General features: G+C 48.1%; 1 protein-coding gene across 1 annotated transcript in view; it reads right to left on the bottom strand.

The window, feature by feature from the left end:
- PDE2A (phosphodiesterase 2A) overlaps positions 1-21,162 on the bottom strand; it is a 168,516-nt gene that overhangs the window by 28,111 nt on the left and 119,243 nt on the right. The window contains exons 5-13 of the mRNA XM_069070795.1: positions 19,654-19,763; positions 18,930-18,985; positions 4,921-4,980; positions 4,315-4,483; positions 3,951-4,003; positions 3,486-3,560; positions 3,312-3,353; positions 2,620-2,688; positions 2,093-2,223 (exon numbers count right to left, since the gene is read on the bottom strand). Of these exons, the coding sequence (XP_068926896.1) occupies positions 2,093-2,223; positions 2,620-2,688; positions 3,312-3,353; positions 3,486-3,560; positions 3,951-4,003; positions 4,315-4,483; positions 4,921-4,980; positions 18,930-18,985; positions 19,654-19,763 (765 nt within the window). The remainder of the gene's footprint in view (positions 1-2,092; positions 2,224-2,619; positions 2,689-3,311; positions 3,354-3,485; positions 3,561-3,950; positions 4,004-4,314; positions 4,484-4,920; positions 4,981-18,929; positions 18,986-19,653; positions 19,764-21,162) is intronic.

The following is a 21,162-nucleotide window of genomic DNA, read 5'->3' on the forward strand; positions in this document are numbered from 1 at the left end:
CTTGATGGGTTCCCACAATTCCTGGTCTAATCTCTCCTTATCTTTCCCCTAGAACCTCTGCTTCCCCCTGCTGGTGGTCCCACTCTTCAGCTAACTGGTACAGTGTTGCTGTCTGAAAAACCTGAGTTCAAATTCTGACTCACACACTTAGCTGTGTGCCCTGAACAAGTCACTTAACCCCTACCAGCCTCAGTTTCCTCATCTGTAAAATGAAGATAATAGCAGCATCTACTTCATTTCATTGTTAAGAGGATCAGTGAGGTAACTTACATAAAGCATTCTGCAAACCTTAAAGCATTGTCTAAATGTTATGTAAATTCTTATTATTCACCCTGTTTGTAAAAGTGGGTATACCCTCATACTCCTCTCTCCCTCTCTTCTCATGCCCAGTAAGTTACCAGGCCCTGCTGATTTCCCCTCTCACCTTCGCCCCTTCCTCTCTTTTCCCAAGGCCCTCGATCATGGTCCAGGCCCCCATCACCACATTTCAACTCTTGTTAAACCATGATCTCTTCACAGGTCTTCTGGCCTCCATCCAGCTCCACTCCTCCCTCCGGCCCACCCTGTACAAACTTCCAGGCTCATTTTCCTTCGCTCATATCTGAGTGAATCCTCCCTCTGATCAAAACTTTTCAATGGCCTCCCTTTGCCTACTAAGTGAAATTCATTCCCCTTTTCTCGACATTCAAAGCTCTTTCTAGCCTTAACTTATGAATATTACATTTCACCAAAATGGATGGCTCTGCTACCCACCTCTCCACCCCTTGAATATCCTGTGCACCCCTGTTCCCAAGGCCCAAAATGTTCTCCCTTTTTCTCTTTGACAATGGAATCCTACCAGTCCTTCAAAGCCCAATATCACCTCCTCCAGAAGCCTTCCTTGATCTTGTGTCAGTGATAGCTTTTTCTCTCAGACCTCCCTCTCATACATTTATCACATTATAGTTATCTATACTTGGGGCTTACCCTCTTCTAGGATTGCCCTCACTACTTCCCAGCTTCAAAACAACCTGAGCATCTGTTCCCTGCCCAGACATTTCCTAATATCTCTGACTCAGGATTGGCATTTTTACTGGGGATCAGGCTACCTGCCTTCTCTCCTTATCACTGCTTCCCCTGCTCTGAACTCACCCTGTTCAGATGCAGCCTGGTCATCTACCAAAGGTCTCCCTCCCAGATGCCATCCCCTGGGGCCCTGACTCCCAACAGTGCACCCATTCAATATCAGACTCTCAAGAGTCAAAAGGAGCATAACAGACAGAGGCTCAGAGGAAGGGAAGAGATTTGCCCAAGGTCACACAGCAGCTTAGTGGCAGAGCCAGGACTAAGAAGCCAAGTCTCCTGACTCCCAGCCCTGGGGCTGTCTCTCTTTTCCCATACTGGCTTCCTCAGAAGTAGGATGTTTGGTTCTAGGTTGCATCCTTTCAGTCCTGCCAGATTTGGAGCCAGGAGGTCTGAGTTCAAATTCCAGTTCTGAAATTTACTACTCGAATGACTTTGGGTAAGTCATTTCCCTCCTTGCGGCTGAAAAACCTCATCTGTAAAATGAGGAATTTAAGGCATTTTTCTCCTCTTCTATTCTGTGTCCTATGGTCCTTCCTTTTCCCCAGTTCTGACATTTTAAATTCTGGAACCTCACCCTCTCTTTCTTTCACTCTGGTTCAGGCTCAGACATCCCTGGGGTTTTCACCTTTATGTACTCACTGGGAGTCCCAGGCTGACAATTGGACTATGGAGAGGTATCAGGAAATCAGATGTCAACTGGCCTGCGCAATGCACAGAGTAGACAACCAAGTAATTTGGGATTGTGTGAAATTTGGTTATGGGTTTGGAGCAGAAGGAGGATGGATGGACATGGGCAAGGAAGGCAAGCATCCCACGGCCTTACTGGCCACAACCTTCTGTGCAACAAACCACCCAGTACTACCTTCCCAATGGCCATCCTGCCTCCTCCTTCCTGAGCTCCAAAGGAGGGGTGTTTAGCAACACTAGGCCCTCATGTCCAACAGGAGGCTGCCACTAGAGGGTGTAGGCCCACATCCTTCTTTAGCTTCCCTCCCATTCTCAGCATCCACAGGTGGCCAGGACTCACGTCTCTCCTCCCTGCTTGTTGAAAGTGCAGGCTAAGGCTACGGCCTGATTTGTAGCCCGGCTGATGACAGGGACACAGAGCATGGATTGCAGCTCACATCCCACGAGGCTCTGAAGCTGTGTCACCTCTTCCTGCAGAGGTGAAGAGAGCACAGGTGAAGGGAAAGAGCCCTGGAAACCTTCAAGGAAACAGCCAACAACTCCTAGCTCTCTGGACTGGGAGGTGGAGATCTGAGTTCGAGTCTCAACTCAACTGCTGACTCACAATGGAGACCTTAGACAAGTCCTCGCCCCTCTCTCAGGACCTCAGTTTCCTCCAGGAGAAATGAGAATGAGGCTAGCTCTGTTCTCCTAGAAGCAGCTCTGGGAAGCAGTAGGGGCAGGGAAATGGGGGAAAGCGTTGGGGATCCTCTGCTGTCTCCTTCCAGGGGGCATCAGGGAGGTGGGGGAATCCTCTTCCTGAGGGAAAAGCAGCTCCACTCGACTCCATCCCTCACCCCAAGTATATGCCCGGGAGCTATCACTCACTGAAGTGAGGTCCTTCAGTGTGACGGATTCCTTATTCTTCACCACCTGGCCCAAGCACCCCACTGTCATCTGTAAGGGACAATGATAGAAAGAGGGACAGAAAGTTAAGACAAAGCAAGGGGGACACACACAGAGTTAGCATATGGGATATGGAAGAAGGGTGACTTGGCCGTAGGTGGGGCAGGGCTGGGAAGATACCTCTGGTCCCTGCTTTCCAGCTGTCCCCAAGCAGGGAGCTCCTGGACCCTTCCTGACACAGGGTCTCTGTGCCCGGAAAGAACCTTAGACTACACTCAGAACCACCCTATTCATCCTTGGAGATGAGAGATGAGGGAGACGGGCCCCAAGACACTCCCCAAGAGTTCCTGGTAAATACCAATAAATTAGAAAATAGATGAACAGATTACAATATGTCTTCAAGAAAGGGAGGGCCAAGAAATGCTCAAAGAGCCCACCTCATCCTGATAGCCCCTCCCCCACCAAAGAGCTCCCCAAGAAGTCCCTGATGATAGGATGTTCAAACACTCAGAGACTATTAGATCCTAAGTGGGTTTAGTTAAAAAAAAAAAACCCTATGTCCCAAGAGATTCTAAAACACCCCAAATGGCCCTGACAAAGCCCAGAAGATCACGAAGAGATCCCCAAAAGTCCCCAGCAGATCCTTGCCCAGGAATAGGGAGCCAGAGACTCACTGGAAAACTGACTTCTTCTCCAAGCACTTTGTCTCCAATGACCTGAGAGGCAGAGAGGAGGGCAAGGAGTGTGTGGGGAGGGTGATTAGTGTTAAAGAACAAAGCATTGACAGACACCCTTCCCCACCCCAATGCCTTATTGCCAAGGATCTCTGAGGATCTCAAAGCACTTACCTGGCAGGAGAGCTGAAGGTTATCCTCTGAAACAAGGAGGAGGCAGCAGGTTGAGGACTCAGTCTCCTGCTGCAACTAATGAAGGTAGAGGGTGCAAGATTAACTCCAGGGCCCCAAACAAGCCCTGTCCCACCTACTTAATCAAAGGGCCTACTGATTCTCCTCCTTTAGGGAACCTCCCCTGTTTAACCTACATCTATGATCGGGCCAAGAGATGACTCGTCAAATGCAGGGTCCCTGTTGTCTCCCTCCAATCATGGGCTCCCACAACTGGGCTCTGCCCTTTTTAAGGAGAGGAGCTTTCTGGCCCTCAGAGCCAAGACCTCCTGAGGGCAGGACCTCTGAATTCTCTCTTAGACTGGAGGCTTCTAACCATTTGGTCTAGCTCAGGAGCAGGGGATGGAGAGGGAGGGAACCACAGTGGAGATCTAGAGGAGTGGAAATGGGGAAAGCAGCCCAACTCACATAATGGAGTACTTTGAGCTGAAGGGACGTGGCATCCAGGTCATAGAGCTCCCCTGTAAGAGGCAGGGAGCCTGGGTTAGGAGAGGCAGAGGGGGAAACCATCCCCACCCCCCATTCTACCGACCTAGCCCCATTCCACGTGATCTTATCCCATTCACCTGTCCCAAACCCCACTTACACACACATGCATACATACACACATGCTCACACTGCACATACAACTTCTTGCATGGATAACACATATACAAACATATGTACAAATAACAGCACATACACACACAATTCTAACTTTTCCCAAGCTCTGGGGCTTGGGGTCCCTTGGCCCGCATTCCCTATCCCATCCCAGTCCTCCCCAATGCCTCACCACACAGCTGCAGAATCCGGCTGTCCAGGTCGCTGTAGCCACCTGTCCTGATAGACACAGCCCCATCTGGCCGGGCCAGCGAGATGGGTGGGGAAGAGGGCTCTGGCACCGGCTGGGGGTGGGGCTGACGCTGCTGCAGGGTCCGCAGTCTCTTTAGGGCCACTAGCGTCTGGAGGGAGAAGCTGGGAATGAGGCAGTGTCGAGGGTCCAGGGGCCCCAAGCACTAACCATTCCCATCCCTCCCTTCTATTGTCCCTGTGTGGACAACACCCTCCCTCCCCTCTCCCAGGACCCTAACAGTCTCGCAAGACATTTAGAGTGTGGAGTGAACTCAGGGAGGCTGGTGGCCCAGATTGAGAAAGGCAGTTGCCTAAGGGTATACAGCAGGGCAGATATACAGCCATTGTCTCCTGACCCAAGGCTCTTTCCCCTGCATGTGGCAATTTGGGTACTAACCCCCATCCTTGCCAGCCTCCCCCCATACCCACATCCTCACACACCCCCCCACCCACTTTGCACCATCCAGGCTGCCCAGTCTGAAGACAGAAGGCTGGATTTCCTGAGAGGCCCAGACCCCAGCATCCTCCTCTCCCAGGCCCCACTCACGTGCTTCTCTATGGCCTGCAGATTCTGCTCATCCCCCTCACTGAGTTGAGCACAGTGTACCTGGAAGGACAGGGACTCCTGCCTAAGCCAGTCTGCTCTTTCCACCCCCTTCTCTCAGAAACTGCCTCTCCACAACGTATACAACCCCCCCAAAAAATCCTGGGAATGGTCTCCCTTAGTCCTCTACTTCCATCCTATAAAGCCTCCTCTTCTTCCCACAATTTGAATTAAACCCACCTACTGAAATCTTCTGAGGCTGAGCCAGAGAGATAATACTAGCGCCCCCATTTAGTGCAAGGAGTCTTGTCTCCGTTTTACAGATGAGGAAACTGAGGCTCAAGGTGAAAGGAATAAGTATCCAAACCAGCATTTCAGTCAATTCAATGAATAGTTTTATTATGCAACTATCAGGTACAAAGCAAGATTCCAACCTAGGACTCCTAATTTTAATTTCAAGATTCTTATCACTGTCTCTGATTCCTCTCCCTATGCTCTTCCCCATCTTATTCAAGCATGAACACCATCTCCCTCTACATACACATGCACAAAGACATGTACCCTCCCACACTTACTTACACACACACACACACACACACACACATACTCCACCACCACCATGCCCCTCTGCTCACAGCTGTACTACTCAAGAGAAAACAAAGCATCCTCTCATCTGCACACCTGGTATGTGTGCGCCTGCCAGTCTCTCTGACACTTGGTGACCCAGAAGTCACTGTGGTCTCTGTGTGTGTCTCTAACTGAAAAACCACAGAACCACAGACTCAGAGGGCATCCAGTTCAGCCTCTCTCCTAAAGCAGGATTTCCTACTATAGCACCCCTGGGGAGGGGGGGATCCTGCAGCTTCTACTTGGACACCTTTAGTAAAGGGGATCTCACTCCCTCCGGAGGCAATCATTCCAAAATGGGACAGCTCTGATGGGTAGAAAGGTCTTTCTTACATAGGGCCTTATGTATCTTTTAGTACTTAGCTCTACCACCCAGGACAGATGATGTAAGACAGATTCAAATCCCAATCCACTTACTACCTGTGTGACCTTTGCTGAGCCCTTCCCCAACCTGGGCCTCAATCTCCTCACCTGTAAAATGGAGCTGGGGGGGGGGGGGGGGGAATGCAGAGCTCCTTAGATAACTATTTGAATAAGTGAAGGCAGCTGGCTTGTGTCCCGTAAATCTACTCTTCTCCAGGTTAAGTAAGCACGGTTTCTACTTCCTTCCCTCCATAGCCTGCTCTTTCACGATCCTGGTCATCTTCCTCCAAATTCACTCTAATTTATCAATGTCTTTCCTAAAATGTGGTTCTCAGAATTAAATACGCTATTGCAGATGAGTTTTGACCAGAGCAGAAGATAACAGGACTATCACCGCCTTCCTTCTGGACGCTGCCTTTATTAATGAAGCCGAAAGCCATGCTGGCTCTTGTCCCCTCTGCGACACGACTGAGGGGAAAGGGACAAATTCAGGACTACACACTTGAGGCTACAGAGCACCTTTCTTTCTCTATTTGTTCCCCTCTCCTTCCTTCCTCCCCAACCCCGCACCCCCACCCCAACTCCCTTCCAGTCTTTCTTCTTTGATTCTTCTCCTTTCTTCTGTGAGTCTTCTCAGAATCACAAAAAGGACAGAGCATCCAACCTGCCTGGGGATCCTGCTGCCAGGCAAGGGCATGTTCATGCAGCCTCCCCGTGAAGACTTCCAGGGCCAAAGGACTCACTGCCTCCCAAGAAGGCAGCCTGGTCCATACAGGAATAGCCCTTAATTATTAGGATGGCTTATTCCTTCCACTGAGCTGAAATCTGTCTTGGCAGCTTCCCCTCACTGCTCCCAGTTACAGCATCTGGAGCTAAGGTGGACAAACCCAACCCTCTTCCCCAGGCTAGTCTTTCAAATGCTTCACCTCTTCCCTATTCCGATGAAGTCACCACTCTCCCCAGGGTCCCCCCTCCATGCCCCCTCTCACCTTCATCCCGATATCCCTGCACAGTATGTGCCCCATGCTCTCCCCAAAAAGATGAAAGATGAGGATGTCTCCATTTTTATGCCCAGCCCGGAGGCTTCCCTACCCACATTCTCATTGGATTTAACACAGTGCACTCTTTAACTGCTGCAGAGAGCAAGGAGAGACATGATCAGACTTGTGCCAAATTAATCTTCCTTACCTACAAGTCTGATCACACATATAACTTTCCTGCTCAGGAAACTTCACTGGCTCCCTACTGCTCTTCTGGTAGGGATAAACAACCTGCTTAGCCTGTCAAAGTCCTCCTGCTCCCAGACTGCTCTGCCATCTCATTTTGCCAGTACTCCCTTTTTGACACTCTACTGTCCAGCTGAAGGGAGTTCCTCATGCTGCTCTCTCCTTCACATACACAGAATGCACAGGCATTCCTCACATCAGGAAGGCACTCTCCCCTCTTCTCCTCTGACATCCTTCTCTGTTTTTTTAAATGCCCAAGTCAAGAACTGCCTCTATATAGCATGAAGCCCCCCAGGCCCATCCCAATGAGAGTAAGCGACTCTTCACATCGCTTTGCCTCAGACTCTCATAGAATTACAGAATCTCAGGGGCTGGATGGGACTTCAGATGCCACATGGTCCAAATAGTTCCTGGGCAGAGCTCCCTGATACAAACTCCCAGACCAGGCATCCAGCTTCCTCCAGTGAAGGGGAAGTACCCACCACACTGAAATACTATAATGGGCTGGGTCTGCCCTTATCACACCCTACCTGTGTCATCCTTATCTGTGTACTTACATGGCTTCCCAGGATTCCTTCAAGTCCCAGCTAGTCTCACCTTCTTCTACAAGAAGCCTTTAATGCTAGTACCTTCCCTCTGTTGATTATCTCCAATTTATCCCGTATAGATCTTGTTTGTACAGGGCTGTTTGCCTGTAGTCTCCCCCATTAGACTGTGAGCTCCTTGAGAGCATATGGTTAGCACAGCACATCGCACAAAGCTGGCATTTAACAAGTGCTTATTGATTGGCTGACTAAATGATTGACTGATCCCCCCACTCACGGAATCCTAACAATAATAGTCTTTTTCCAGTACTTAACGCACAACTGACCCTTACAAGAATCTTTAGTGCAGGCAGGGCACTCAAATACTGTCATAATTCTGCTATCTCCTGGATGCAGTTATTCCTTCTAATGATGATGAAAATCTAGCCTTGGCTGTCCATTCTAAGTGACTCTTGCCCATGTGTAGCATCAACGCAATATTCACAGCACCGATGGCAACTGTGAATATGCTGGCATAGGGCTTCAAATTCCCATTACCATTACACCATGTATTCCTGTAAGTTCTCTGTAGGAAGTTCACCCAACATGCTGGTAGCCTTCCTTTTGACAATGCAAGGATATCACCAGTGTATGTGTATTGTCCGTTGGTCAATCTGAGCCCTCCCCATATGACCAGGCCATCTTCTGACTCCTACATTTCTTTGAGGGCATCCTTTACTATGGTTCCCTGTCCTAATTCCTCGAGTGTAATGTGTTACAGCCAGGGATTTGCTGGAGCCAACTCCAGCTCCTGAGTCAACTGTTAAACTTTCAGTGTGAGCGTTTTATACCTTGGAAATCAGCAAACATTACAAATCTGAGCTTGATTTATTCTTTTGTTGATTTATGGACTTAAGAAAGTGATGGAGAAAATCAAAATAATGTATATCAAATTTTAAATACAGCCTGCAGTTTTGGAGAGCTGGTTGTTATGCATTTATAGCACATCCCTGGTTACAGCTCACTCAGGTGCCCCTCCTTTGCCTTCTGGGTGATTTTCAATTTCAAATCTTTAAAAACTGGCAGTCCATAACTAGAAGCCATCCAACATGGAGGAGATGGGTACTACATGTATATTTTACAGATTTTTAAAAATAGATTTTTATTTTCCATTTTAAAGATGAAGGAAACTGAGACTCAGAAAAAAATGCAATGGTCTGCCCATGGTCACAGAGTGTCAGAGTCAAGATTCAAACCTAGGTCTCTCCCAACTCCAGATCTATCATGATTTCCACTGCTTCTCTCTGACACCTAGGCCATAGGAGACCTCAGAGCAGGAGTTCTTTATCATTTTTGTGCCCCAGACCCCTTGGGCAATCTGCTGAAGCCCATAGACACATTCTCAGAATGTCTTTAAATGCATAAAAATACATAAATACTTAAGATTTACAAAGGAAACTAGCAGTTATCAAAATATTTTAAAAGAAGATTCACAGACCCCGCTAAGAAACTCTACCTTAGAACTAGGTAGCACAGTGAATAGAGCCCCAGTCCTGGAGTCAGAAGGACCTGAGTTCAAATCTGGCCTCAGACACTTGACACTTACTAGCTGTGTGACCTTGGGCAAGTCACCCTATTGCCCTGCCTTCTCCTCTCCAAAAAAAGAAAAAGAAAAAAAAAGAAACTCTACCTTAGAGATAACCTTTCTCATTTTATAGAGAAGGGACCTGAGGTGAAGAAAGAAGAAGAGACTTATTCAAAGTGATGCAGGTATTTAGCAGCAAGGCTGGGATTTGAACCCAGATTTTTGTGACTCTGGATCTGGTGCCCCTGTCATTTGAGGACAGGGCCTCAGCTTACTTCATCTTGGAGTCCCTATCACTACTGCTGAACACAGGGACCTGTATTCAGCAGACATAATAGTTTTTGGCTGAAGTGTAGAAGGATTCAGATAAGGAACCATGGCCTGGAGTGGTCAGGGATGGCATCCTGGAGAAGGGGAGACCTGAGCTTGGTGTTAAAGAATAGAAAGACTTAAGAGGATATGGAAGGGGGCATTCACAGTAGAGGGATGGCTTGAAAAAAAGCATCAAGGTGGGAATAGGCCTAACGTGGAAAACCTGGTCTGACTGTCTACAAAAAGAGAAGGTGCTAGAGAGGATACAGCCAGACTATGGAGAGCCTCAAGTGCTGGAGAGTCTGAACCCTCTACCAGGGGCCGTAGGGAGCCACAGCAGGCTCCTGTTCCGGAAAGGTTAACAGTGAGAGACTTCCCAGTCCAGAGGAAGATGACTCTGGTGTGGGATGCAGAAATATGGGAGGGGAGATGCTGGGAAAGAGGTTACCATAATTGCTGTAGAGTGATGGGAGTTAAGGCCTGGGCTTGGGAGGAGCAGTGAAGGAAAGCCTTCCTTTCCTCCTCATCTTCCCTTCCCCTCCCCTGCCCCAGGGATGGTTAGTGGGTGGGGAGGGGATGGAGATGGCCCCTTGGTGGGCACTATCTGTGACTTCTCCAGGAGCAGGTGGCTGGACTAGGGACTGTGGGATACCACAGTCTCATCTGCATGTGATTTACATACAGTGCTGGGCTCATTCCCATTAAGATCTATTCTCTTCTTTGCTCAGCTCTAGGCCTCTTCTGTGGTACCAGATCTCCTAGCCAGGGCAGAAGGAACAAGCCTAGGGAAGGAGAAGCGATAAAGTGGGGCCAACTCAGGGATCAAAGTCCTGGTCCACACATCAATCAATCAATCGGCAGGCATTTATTAAGCACCTACTGTGTGCCAAGCTCTGCAGATGCAAGTGCAAACAATGAAACAATCGCTACTCACAATGAGCTCACATTCTAATGTCCCATGGCCTTTGGTATCTGTCTGACAATAGCCATTCACAGATTTACAAACATAGACACAAGGACACACATAAAGAAACACTGATGAGCATACATGCAGCCATTCACACACAAGCCCCGAATGTACACACACATATAATGGGTGCACAGACATATACTCAAGCGTATATACAGATTCATGCAAACAAACATTTATACATACCCTGGGCACACACAAACATACTCATACACATTCAGAAGTATATGAATACTCAGATGTACACACAATACAATTGTGTTCTCATGCTCACACAAGCCCTCAAACACATGCAAGGACACGATTGTGCATGGACACAAATGTGCATCCACACACATTCCCAAATACATTCCTGCCCTCACACATCTTTACAGTCAAACACTAAGTCATACATAAAAGCACACAAGCCCACACATATACATATACACATACTCCCAAATATGTCCCCACCCTCATACATCTTTACACTCAAACACTGAATCATACATAAAAGCACACAGGTTCATACAGACACACATTTCTACACTTTTACTGATCCTTGGACACAAACATGCATTCAAACGCATGCACATGGTCCCCAACTCAAATGAATGGGAACAGAGCCTCCCTGGGAACTGAGAAGCTGAGCACTCTCTGTGTGCAGGGCAGCAGTGTCTCAAGGGGAATCCCTGTATCTAGGGGGACTGGAGTCCATCCCGCTGGCGACAGACACTCTGAGTTGAGCACAACCCTCCCCTCCCCCTGCCTCTCCCCAGTCCAGACCAAGGGACTTTGAGGCCAATTGAATTAGCTCAACAAAACAGTAGAAGTTTCACAGCCAAGTGACACCAGAGAGATGGGCTGAAAGCAGAGTCAGGGAATTAATGAAATAAAGCTTGGAAGTGACAGCACCTTGGAGCTACCAAGATCAAGGGTCTAGGGATGAGATATGGAAGGGACCACAGAGGTCATCTTGTCAATCTTCTCATAGCAAAGCCAGGATTCAAACCCAGATCCTCTTACTGCAAACCTGGAGCTCCTTTCACTATAGCAAACTGACTATATCACCTTTGAACAGAGGATGTTCTAGTGTAAAAGGATCTTAGATATTATCTCTTTTACTTAAAAGAGGAAAAAAACTGAGGATCCATGGAGGAGAGGGGCTCCTGGTCACACAGCGAGACAGTGGTAGATCCAGGCCTCACCCCAATCCTCAGAACCATGGATTTCACGAACATAGAACTCAGTTTCCAAAAGGCCCTTGACAGTCTATCAGGTGTACTTCCCGATGGTCAAAACTCCCCAGGTCACCAGGGGCTGAGATGAGAACTTCTGGCTCTTCTCCATCCATCTGGGCCTTTCTTGGCCTCTGTCATCCTACACTAGTGAAAAAAGCCACAGAGCAGGAGGATACTGGCCCCTGAGCTACAGTAGTCATTGCTGGAGGGTCATTATCTGGGCCCCAGAATCCCAGAATCTCAGAGTTATGAAGGATCTTATCAGAAGGCCACTCACCCAAACCATTCCTGAGCAGGAATTGCCTCTCCACAATATAGCCAACAAATGGTCATCCAGCCCCCACTTGGAGAGCCTGGCACATAGTAAATACTTAATAAATGCTTGTTGATTAATCAATTATATGACTGACTGAAGGAACATACTACCCTTCAAGGTATTTTCCATTTCCATTTTTAGACCATTCCCATCGATGAGGCTTAGCAGTAAGCGCCAACGGAAAGAAAGAAAACCTGTTGGCAAGAGGCAGGGGGTACCTCCCTCCTGCACAGACCCACAAAGAGAGTTTTCTGAAGTGGCCAAGAATACAATCACCTCCATTCTCTGGGTTCAGATCCTACCTTTAGCTTTTACTACTTGGGTGATCTTGGATAAATGAATGAAGCTCTCTGGGCCTCCAAGACCATCTAGACTAGATTCCTTCCAGCTCTCACACCCAGCACTTACTAGAAAAGGTTTTGAAATCTCCCAAGCCTCCAGATAATCCCAAGACATCTTTGGAATTAGTCACAGCTACTCATCGCAGGTACACATGGCTGGATTAAACCACAGGATAATATCTTTCCCACAGAAAAGATTAATTGAGCCCAGGAAGGGGTTAGAAGAGTGGCCTGAGAAGGAAAGAAGTCTTTGTTGAGGTGAGGCAGGGGACTGGGGAATATGCTGCCTCTGGATTCTAGAATGCCAGCAATATCAGCATTTGAAGACAAGTTACAAAACAAGCCCCAGCGTTCTAGCATGGAATGCCCTCCATGCTCCCCACCTCTAATAGGAAATTAGGTCTTGGGTGTAGGAAGGTAATGGTTCTCATTGAAGGATGACAGAACAAAATGTACCCCCTGCCCCAAAGATCTAGGATGGAACGGCCCACACTTCAGAATTCTAGTATGGAAATCAAAGACAACTGGGCTGGCTTCCATCTTGTATAACATTCATTCCAAGAGTTTTCAAGCATCCAAGGAGTTCTGAATTTGGCTTCAATTTTCTGTTCTGTCTCTAGCCCTCTGTGTCACCCTTCTCATCCCCCCAAATGTGAGAAGCCTTCTTTTGGCGACACCTGTGTTGGTAGAGTGCTTGGAGATCTCTGAAGATGTTAAAAGCATGAGGAAGGATGGTTTAGCGAGCAAAGTATAAGCGAATGACAGTATCCCTCAGTCCTGGGGCTGGAAAGAACCTTGAGAGGCCATCTAATCAATCCTCCTGCCTCTGGACCAGAGGACAAAGGGAAAAGGAGAAGAGAGAAAAGAAGCAAGCCCTGTAGGGTGATATGGCTAACACAAACACTACCAAAATGAGTTTGCAGATTAAAATGACCTACTTAAGGGAACGGCATATCTGCTCACAGATACACAGTCAAGTGTATTCATACATAAATGCACATGCAGGTACAGCTCAGACTCTCAGAGTTGGAAGGGGCCTTAAAGAGCATTTCATCCAAATTCCCAAATGCCCAGCCAGAGCACGGACACTCCTGACAGAATCCCCAACCAAGGAGTCATCTACCCTTGGATTTCCCCGTGTAATGGGAAGCATTGGATTTAGAGTCAAAGGACCTGTTACTTCCTAGCTGTGTGACTTTGGACAAATCATTTCTCCTCTGTGAGTCAGTTTTCTCATTTTTAAAAAAAAGGAGGGACCTAAACTAAGATCCCAAGGACCCTTTCAATTCTGAATCCTATGATTCTGTGCTCTCTGGGATCAAAGAGTTCAGTTCCTACTGATGCGGTCCCTTCCATGATGGTATAGTCCTTACTGTTGGTAAGCTTTTTCCTCATACTGACCATAAATGTGCTTTCTTGTGACATCCCTCTTTTGCTGGGGGCCACACAGAATATGTCTGCTCCCTTTGTTCTAGGGTAGTCCTACAGAATTCTAAACAAAGTCATGGTACAAGTCTGGCAGGAATGTCACACCCCATATATCAAACCATATTGGAAATTCCCCTGCCTCCTTTCCATAGATTCCTAAAGAGGGAACCAGGAAAGGCACCTCTTATCTTGCCTGTCTTCACCTTCCCCACCCCACCCATCTTCCCCAAGCAGAGGAAGCAGGGCCAGGGACATATTTTACAGGCATGCCATCTCCCAAATCCACTAACCCAAGTTCCTCTGCAGACAGGAGGCCATCTGACAATCTGGAGGAAGAGAGTCAGGGAGGGGAGCAGATGGTGGGAAGTCAGTGTGAATGAGAGGCACATTCCCTGGAGAGCGAGAGAGCCTTTGGGTGCTGGGGAGAGGGAGCTCCCTGAAGATAGAGATATGTCTCCCCCCTCAGACTGAGGGTTTCCTATGGAAAAGAACTGTATGTAGCCCCTTAGATCATGGGCTACCTGAAGGCAGGGGTCATTGGTCAACCCCCCACAAACAGGGGCCCCCTTCTGGCTCTCTTCCCCTCTCCTCTCTCCCAGAAGTCGGCTGTTTGAAAGGTCAGATGCCTTTGAATCACTTTAATTCCCTTTTAATGAGCTGGGGATGACAGCTCAGAGGACCTGGCAAAGTATAAGAGCTAACCAATCCAGCCCCATTCAGGCTCTGTTCATGGTGGATGAGGGGAGGGATTGGAAATCCTGCACTTGATCTGGGTACTTATTGATGAAGTGAGGAGAGGGACGAGCTGGTGGTGATTCTTTAGATTCACAGGCCTGGCCCATGGCTGGGAGTCAGGACCCCTGGCTTCTAGTCCTAACTATGCTGCTAACCTGATGTGGGACCCTGGGCAAGCCCCTAGTCCTCTTTAGACCTGAGTTTCCTACTATGTAAAAATGAAGGAGCTGAATTCAATGGTCTCTAAGATATCTTCTACTTCTGACATTCTGTGTTCTAAGGCCTCTCTCGGTTCTGACATTCTGGATTCTACGGGCCCTCCCAGCTCTGACATTCTGGGTTCTAAGGGCCCTCCAGCTCTGACATTCTGGGTTCTAAGGGCCTTCCCAGCTCTGACATTCTGGGTTCTAAGGGCCCTCCCAGCTCTGACATTCTGGGTTCTAAGGGCCCTCCCAGCTCTGACGACATTCTGGGTTCTAAGGGCCCTCCAGCTCTGACATTCTGGGTTCTAAGGGCCTTCCCAGCTCTGACATTCTGGCTTCTAAGGGCCCTCCCAGCTCTGACATTCTGGGTTCTAAAGCCTCTCTCAGTTCTGACATTCTGGGTTCTAAGGCCTTCTAGATCTTATGTTCTATGTTCTAAGGCCCTTTCCAGCTCTGATGTTCTATGAGTCTATCATTTCCTTACCTTTACCCTTCCAGCTGTCTACTTATGATTGGTCTTGTATCCCCTCGGGATTCTCCAGTGTGTCTATGAGTCTATGGTTCAGTGACTCCCTAATACATACCATCATTCTGGCTAGTCTCCCCCCTCCTGCCTTAAGACACCCTTCCTCATCCCCATGCCATCTTAATCTTCCTTCCCTACAAGCTTGGCTCATGCCTCACCATGAGCCTCACCTCCAGCAAGCGTTCCCCTCATAGATGCTTAATAAATGCTTCTTTTTCTTGTTGCCTTACTCCTTCCTTCAGCATTATGCTAGCCAGTGACTGCCAAAGTCCCTGTTACCCATCTCCCTGCCTCTATGTAATGGGTCTTTGTCTGCTTGTGTTCTATGGGGGTGAGTCTTTCTGTCTCTCTCTCTGTCTCTCTCTTTGTCTCGGTTTCTGTCTGTCTGTCTGTCTCTCTCTCTCTCCCTCCCTACCCCCCTTCCATGTATGTCCTGGGTTTCAACGCTGATACAAGAAGCCCTCATCCCTCAAACAGGGTTCACTCCTCCCTGCCATCAGGCTTCCCAAATTCCAGTCTCTGAGCCCCTCTCCCCTATCCCTTACCTCATAACTCTATCTTTGCCTCTCCTGTCCCCCTTTGCTCCAGAGCCTGAGGAAGAGCCAGGCCTCCTGCTAGATAAGGCAAACCTTCCAGCTTGTGCCCTTGATCCCCAGCCCAGCCCATCTCCCCTGTGAGCTCACCTCATTAATCATTCCCTCTCTCCTCTTCTACCTCTTCCTATCTCCTGGTGCCTTCCCTGCAGCTTACAAACATGCTTAGGTCTGCCTCATTCTTTAAAAAAAAATCTTCCCTTGGCCCAGCCATCCCTTCCAGCTCCTGTTCTATTTCTTCCTTTTCACTGCCAAAGTCCTAGAAAGAACAATCTACATTCACTGCGACCACTTCTTTACCACCCACTCACTTCTCAGCCCTTTGCAATCTGGCTCTCGACCCCAGCACTCCATTAAAACTCTCCTCTCAAAGATGTTTAATGATCTCACCTGCCAAATGGAGTGGATTATTCTCAGCCCTCATCTCCTTTGATCCCTCTGTAAGTTCTGACCACCCCAGCCACCCCCTCTCCTGAATACTGACTGTCTTATCCCTTGATTCTTCTGGCACTGTTCTCTCCTGGGCTTCCTCTTCCTCCTCTTCCCTGCCTTACTGCTCCTTCCCAGGCTCCTTTCTTGGATCATTATCTGTCTCCTGCTCCCTAACAGTGAGTGTCCACAAAGGTTCTCCTCTCAAGTGATATTCCTCCCCTGGGAGGATGCTCCCCAAGGGACATATTTAGGGGACACAAAGGAAAGAGTATTGACTCTAGAGTCAGAGAATCTGCATTCAAGACCTGCCTCTAACATATCCAACCTAAGGGACTTTAAGAAAGTCCCAACTTCCCTCCCTGGGCCTTGGCTTTCTCATTTGTGAAATGGGGGTGGAGTAAACTAGATGAGCCCTGAGGTCCCTTCCACCTGAGCTAGGATCCTATGATTCCCAAGTCCCCTTCTCTCCCTCTATACATTCTCTCCTTCAGTGATCTCATCTAATCCCACGAGTCCAATTACCACCATCATTAGCAGTCAGTGTGATGTAATGGGGAGGCCTGGGGTTCCAATGTCAATTTGCATGACCAGTGGTCTGTGAAGTAACCAAGGGACCATAAGCCAGCGGCTTATCCTCTCTAATCCCCAGCTTCCTCCTCTGCCATTGGGTCTGAGACTACCTGCCCCACTGAACTCACAAGGTTCTTCTGAAGGTCAAACAACATAATATGTGTAAGGCACTTGGCAAACTTTAAAGGGTAAGATCAATTGGAGTGGTATAGCAGAAAGAACCCTGGTTCTGGGGTCAGAGGATTCCAGGTCAAATCTTGCCTATGATACTATCTGTGTGGTCTTGGGTATGTCACTTAGACTCCTTGGGCCTCAGTTTCCTCATTTGTAAAGTGAGAAGGCTGGACTAAATGACTCTATGAAATGTCAACTCTAGACAGATGGCTTCAAGATTTTTCTCTCTCTCTCTGCCTCTGTCTCTCTGTCTCTGTCTCTGTCTCTCTCTCTCTCTCTCTGTCTCTCTCTCTCTCTCTCCCCCTCCCTCCCTCCCTTAGTCTGTCTCTCTAACTCTGTCTCTCTTTGTCTGTCTCTATCTGTCTCTCCTCCTCAACACCAGTCCTGCATCACCCACTGACTCCTGGCAACTCCACAGGGATTTCCCATCTCTACCTCAAACTCAAACCTCTGGAAGGCCATGGACAAGAGTCACATAAGACAGGCAGGCACAGAAAAGCTCTGACGCGCACAATTAGTGGAAGCATTCTCACAGAGCCATTGGTGTCTATCTCAAGTTCAACATGTCTAAAATGGGACTCATAACTGCCACCCCACAATCTATCCCTCCTCCCAATGCTCCTATTTCTATTGAAGCAACCACCACCTTTTCAGTCACCCAGGTCCATAACCTCAGAGCCATCCTTGCCTCTTCCCTCTCCCTTACCCCCACCCCCATCCAGCGAACTGAAAGAGCCTGTCAGTTCTGCCATGACAAAATCTATGGAAGCCATTCTCTCTTTTCTTCTTCTCTATACACATACAGTCGCCATGAAAAGCCATCATCTTGCCTGGACCATTATAAAAGCCTCCTCAATGTTCTCCCTGCTTCCACTGTCTCTCCTCCAATCCATCCTTTGCACAACTACCAAAATAGTCCTGCTAAGGAACAGCTCTACCTCTACCATTCACCTGCTCAGAAGCCTTCAGTGGCTCCCAATTACCCCAACTCCTTAACCTGTCTTTAAAGGCCTTCCACAATCTGTCTCTAGCCTATCTTCCTAGCTTTATTCAATACCATACCCCTTCACAGTCTCTATTTCCCAACCAAACTGGATTACTTAGCTAGAGGCTCAAATCCTATCTCCTCCATTCCAAGCATTCACTTCCCCACCCCACTCCCCTTGCCTGGAGCACAGCTTCTTCTACCCTGAATCTCATCATCTTATCTCCCTTCTAAGTCAAGATCAGAAGTCACCTCTCTCTCTCTCTCTCTCTCTCTCTCTCTCTCTCTCTCTCTCTCTCTTTCTCTCTCTCTCTGTCTGTCTGTCTCTGTCTCTCTCTCTCTGTCTCTGTCTCTGTCTCTCTCTCTCTCTCTGTCTCCATGAAGTACTTTTTCCTCCCCAAATAACCAAACCTCATGCTTCATCTGAACAGACTGTATAGACTTTGGAGTCCTTTGGGGCAGGTGCTGGGGTTTTTTTGTCTTTGGACCCCCACTACCCAGTCCAGTGCCTTGTACATGAAAGGCAATTAATAAATCTTTGTTCACTTGAATTGACCAAGGGCAGCAGTGATGCTGAGGGAAAGTGTAGCTGGTATGGCGTCATAGTGGGGGAAAAAAGGGAGCATAGGGAATGAGAGATGGTGATGCCGTAGATAATCCAGAGGCAATAACCTGATCCAGGGATGGAACACTCCATAAGCCCACTCAAACAGAGATATTTTCCTCCAACTCCCCATTGCAAAGGACAATGTGAGATAGAGAGAAAGGATGATCTCAAAGTGTCTACACTGGTCCCACTCAGGAAATTACAGTGATCATGGCCCCCTTATGCCATCCCTGTCGCCATTCCCCAGTCCTTACCCCCCCCCCCCCCCCCGCTCTTACCAGGATGGTGGCCACAACGCCTCCGGCTTCCTTGTCCACCAATGGGACTACCAGCACTGGGAGGGGAAGGGCAGAGAGAGGACAGTGAGAAGGAAATTATCCAAAAAAAAAGAACCCAAACAGGCAGACACAAAACACCAGGGAAATGATGAGATAAAGAAACACAGTCAGAGACAGCCAGAGACACCAGGAATCACACACAGGAGAGGGAGAGATGGAGAGACAAAGAGGAACACAAACATGGACCCAGTGACCCTGGGTCACTGCCAAAGGAGAGAGGCACCAAAGAAGGAGGCAGGGCCACAGTGCCACAAGAGGAAACATGCACAGCCTCTGAAAGTGAGCTTCTGTTCCTATAGTGCCATCCTCACAAGGGCCCTGTGAAGTAGGCAGTGCAAGTATGAGGATACCCATTTTGAAGATGAAGACACTGAGGGCCAGATCAGGGAAATGACCTGTCCAGAGTACACACAGATAAGAAGCGAGAAGCCAGGCTTCTGATTACTCTTCCAAGATATTCAGAAGAAAGGAATTCAAAAATAAAGAGAGAAAAAGGAACAACTGGGAGGTAAGACGGTGGGGGGGAGGGAGATAGAGACAGGAACAGAGGCAGACATGGACAAGGCTAGAGAGGAAGGCAGACAAGGAGACAGGCAACCGGGACAGAGACAGAGACAAAGCTCCCCTGCCACCCCCGCCAGCCCATATCGGGCCTGGGTATTACCTTGTCTGTCAGCAGCCAGTGGGGCAGTCAACCCCGTCAATGCTTTCTCTGGCAAGTCTGAGGGGCCCAGCCCACTGCAGCTCAGCCGCTCCCAGGCCTGCACAGCATCTCTGAGACAAAAACAAGACCCCATCAGCTACACTCTAGCCTATGGACACACAATTAGCCAGGAATGCTGACCCCAATTGTCTCCCCTTTCCTAATAATGGCTAGCATTTATATTGCATATATTTAGCGTCAAGGTGGCATATGTAATAAATGTTAAGGTATATTTGTACATATGAAACAAAGTACCTGACATGCTATCACATATGATCCTTACCACAGCCCTCAGGGGCAGATATGATCATTACCATCATTTAACAGATGAGGAGACTGAGGCACAGAAAGGTTAAACACCTGGCCCAGGATCACACAGCTAGTAACTATCTGAAGCAGGAGATGAACTCACAACTTTCTGACTCAAAATCTAGCTTTTTTCTATCTACTGTGCCATCTAGCTACTTTAAGGATCTCAAAGCATTTTACATATATTATCTTATTCCCCACAACAGCCCTATAAGGTTGGGGCTATTATTACTTCTCTTTTACAGATGAAGAAACTGAGGCAGAGAGAGATGAAAAGCCCTGCCCAGGGTAATGCAGCTATTCAGTGTCTAAAACAGAATTTGAACTCAAGTCTTCCTAACTCTATGTTTATTGCTCTATCCACAGGTGCCTCCATGCACCTGCTCTGAATGGGCCAATGGAGATGGATAACCCATACTCCCCTTCCAAATACCCAATGTTTCTTTGGAGTTACCCATTTCATTGTGCATTAGACTTTTCTCTCCTCTTCCTGCTCATCTCTAATCAGGGAGAAGGAGAAGAAAACCAGAAAGAAGGAGGGACCAAAATGGGAAACATGGACAATCCACCAATGGGCAGACGAGAGCCTGGAGAACTGAGAGTGGGAGCAGAGCCATTATAAGAATGACTTCCAGGATTGATGTGAGGATAAAATGAGATAATATCTGCAAAGAGCTTGGCACCAAAGCTGGCATATAGTAGGCGCTTTAAAAAGTTAGCTATTTAAGCTTTATAACAACTGAAGAAACTAAGACACAGAGAAGACTTGTCCTAGGTCTCAAAGCTTGCATCAGAATTTACCAGCTCAGGGGTCACTCTGAGGTCCTCGAGCCTCCCTTTTGGGGCTCAGAAATAATGTGTGTTGAGAGCATACTTCCTGGGCTACATCCAAAGAAAGTAGGACACAGAAAGAGACAGACATTTTCTGAAGGTCACACAGCAATCCCGAGGCAGAACTAGCTTCTAGATTCAATTAAAAACAGTTCTGTCAATTAATTATTCATCCAGTTCAACTAATATTTCCTGCCACCTGCTAAGTGCCAGGTCCTGTGTTCAGGGCTTTGAGGGGAGTAGACCCAGGTCCTGCCCTCAAGGAGTTCATAGTCTTCAAAGCCAGGATGCCCAGGCCCTGCCCTCAAGGAGCTCATAGTCTTCAAAGAC

The sequence above is a fragment of the Petaurus breviceps genome, unplaced genomic scaffold (assembly GCF_028583685.1).
Source record: "Petaurus breviceps papuanus isolate PSGF00001 unplaced genomic scaffold, PetGlider_PUasm1.0 90823, whole genome shotgun sequence".
Lineage (NCBI taxonomy): Eukaryota > Metazoa > Chordata > Mammalia > Diprotodontia > Petauridae > Petaurus > Petaurus breviceps.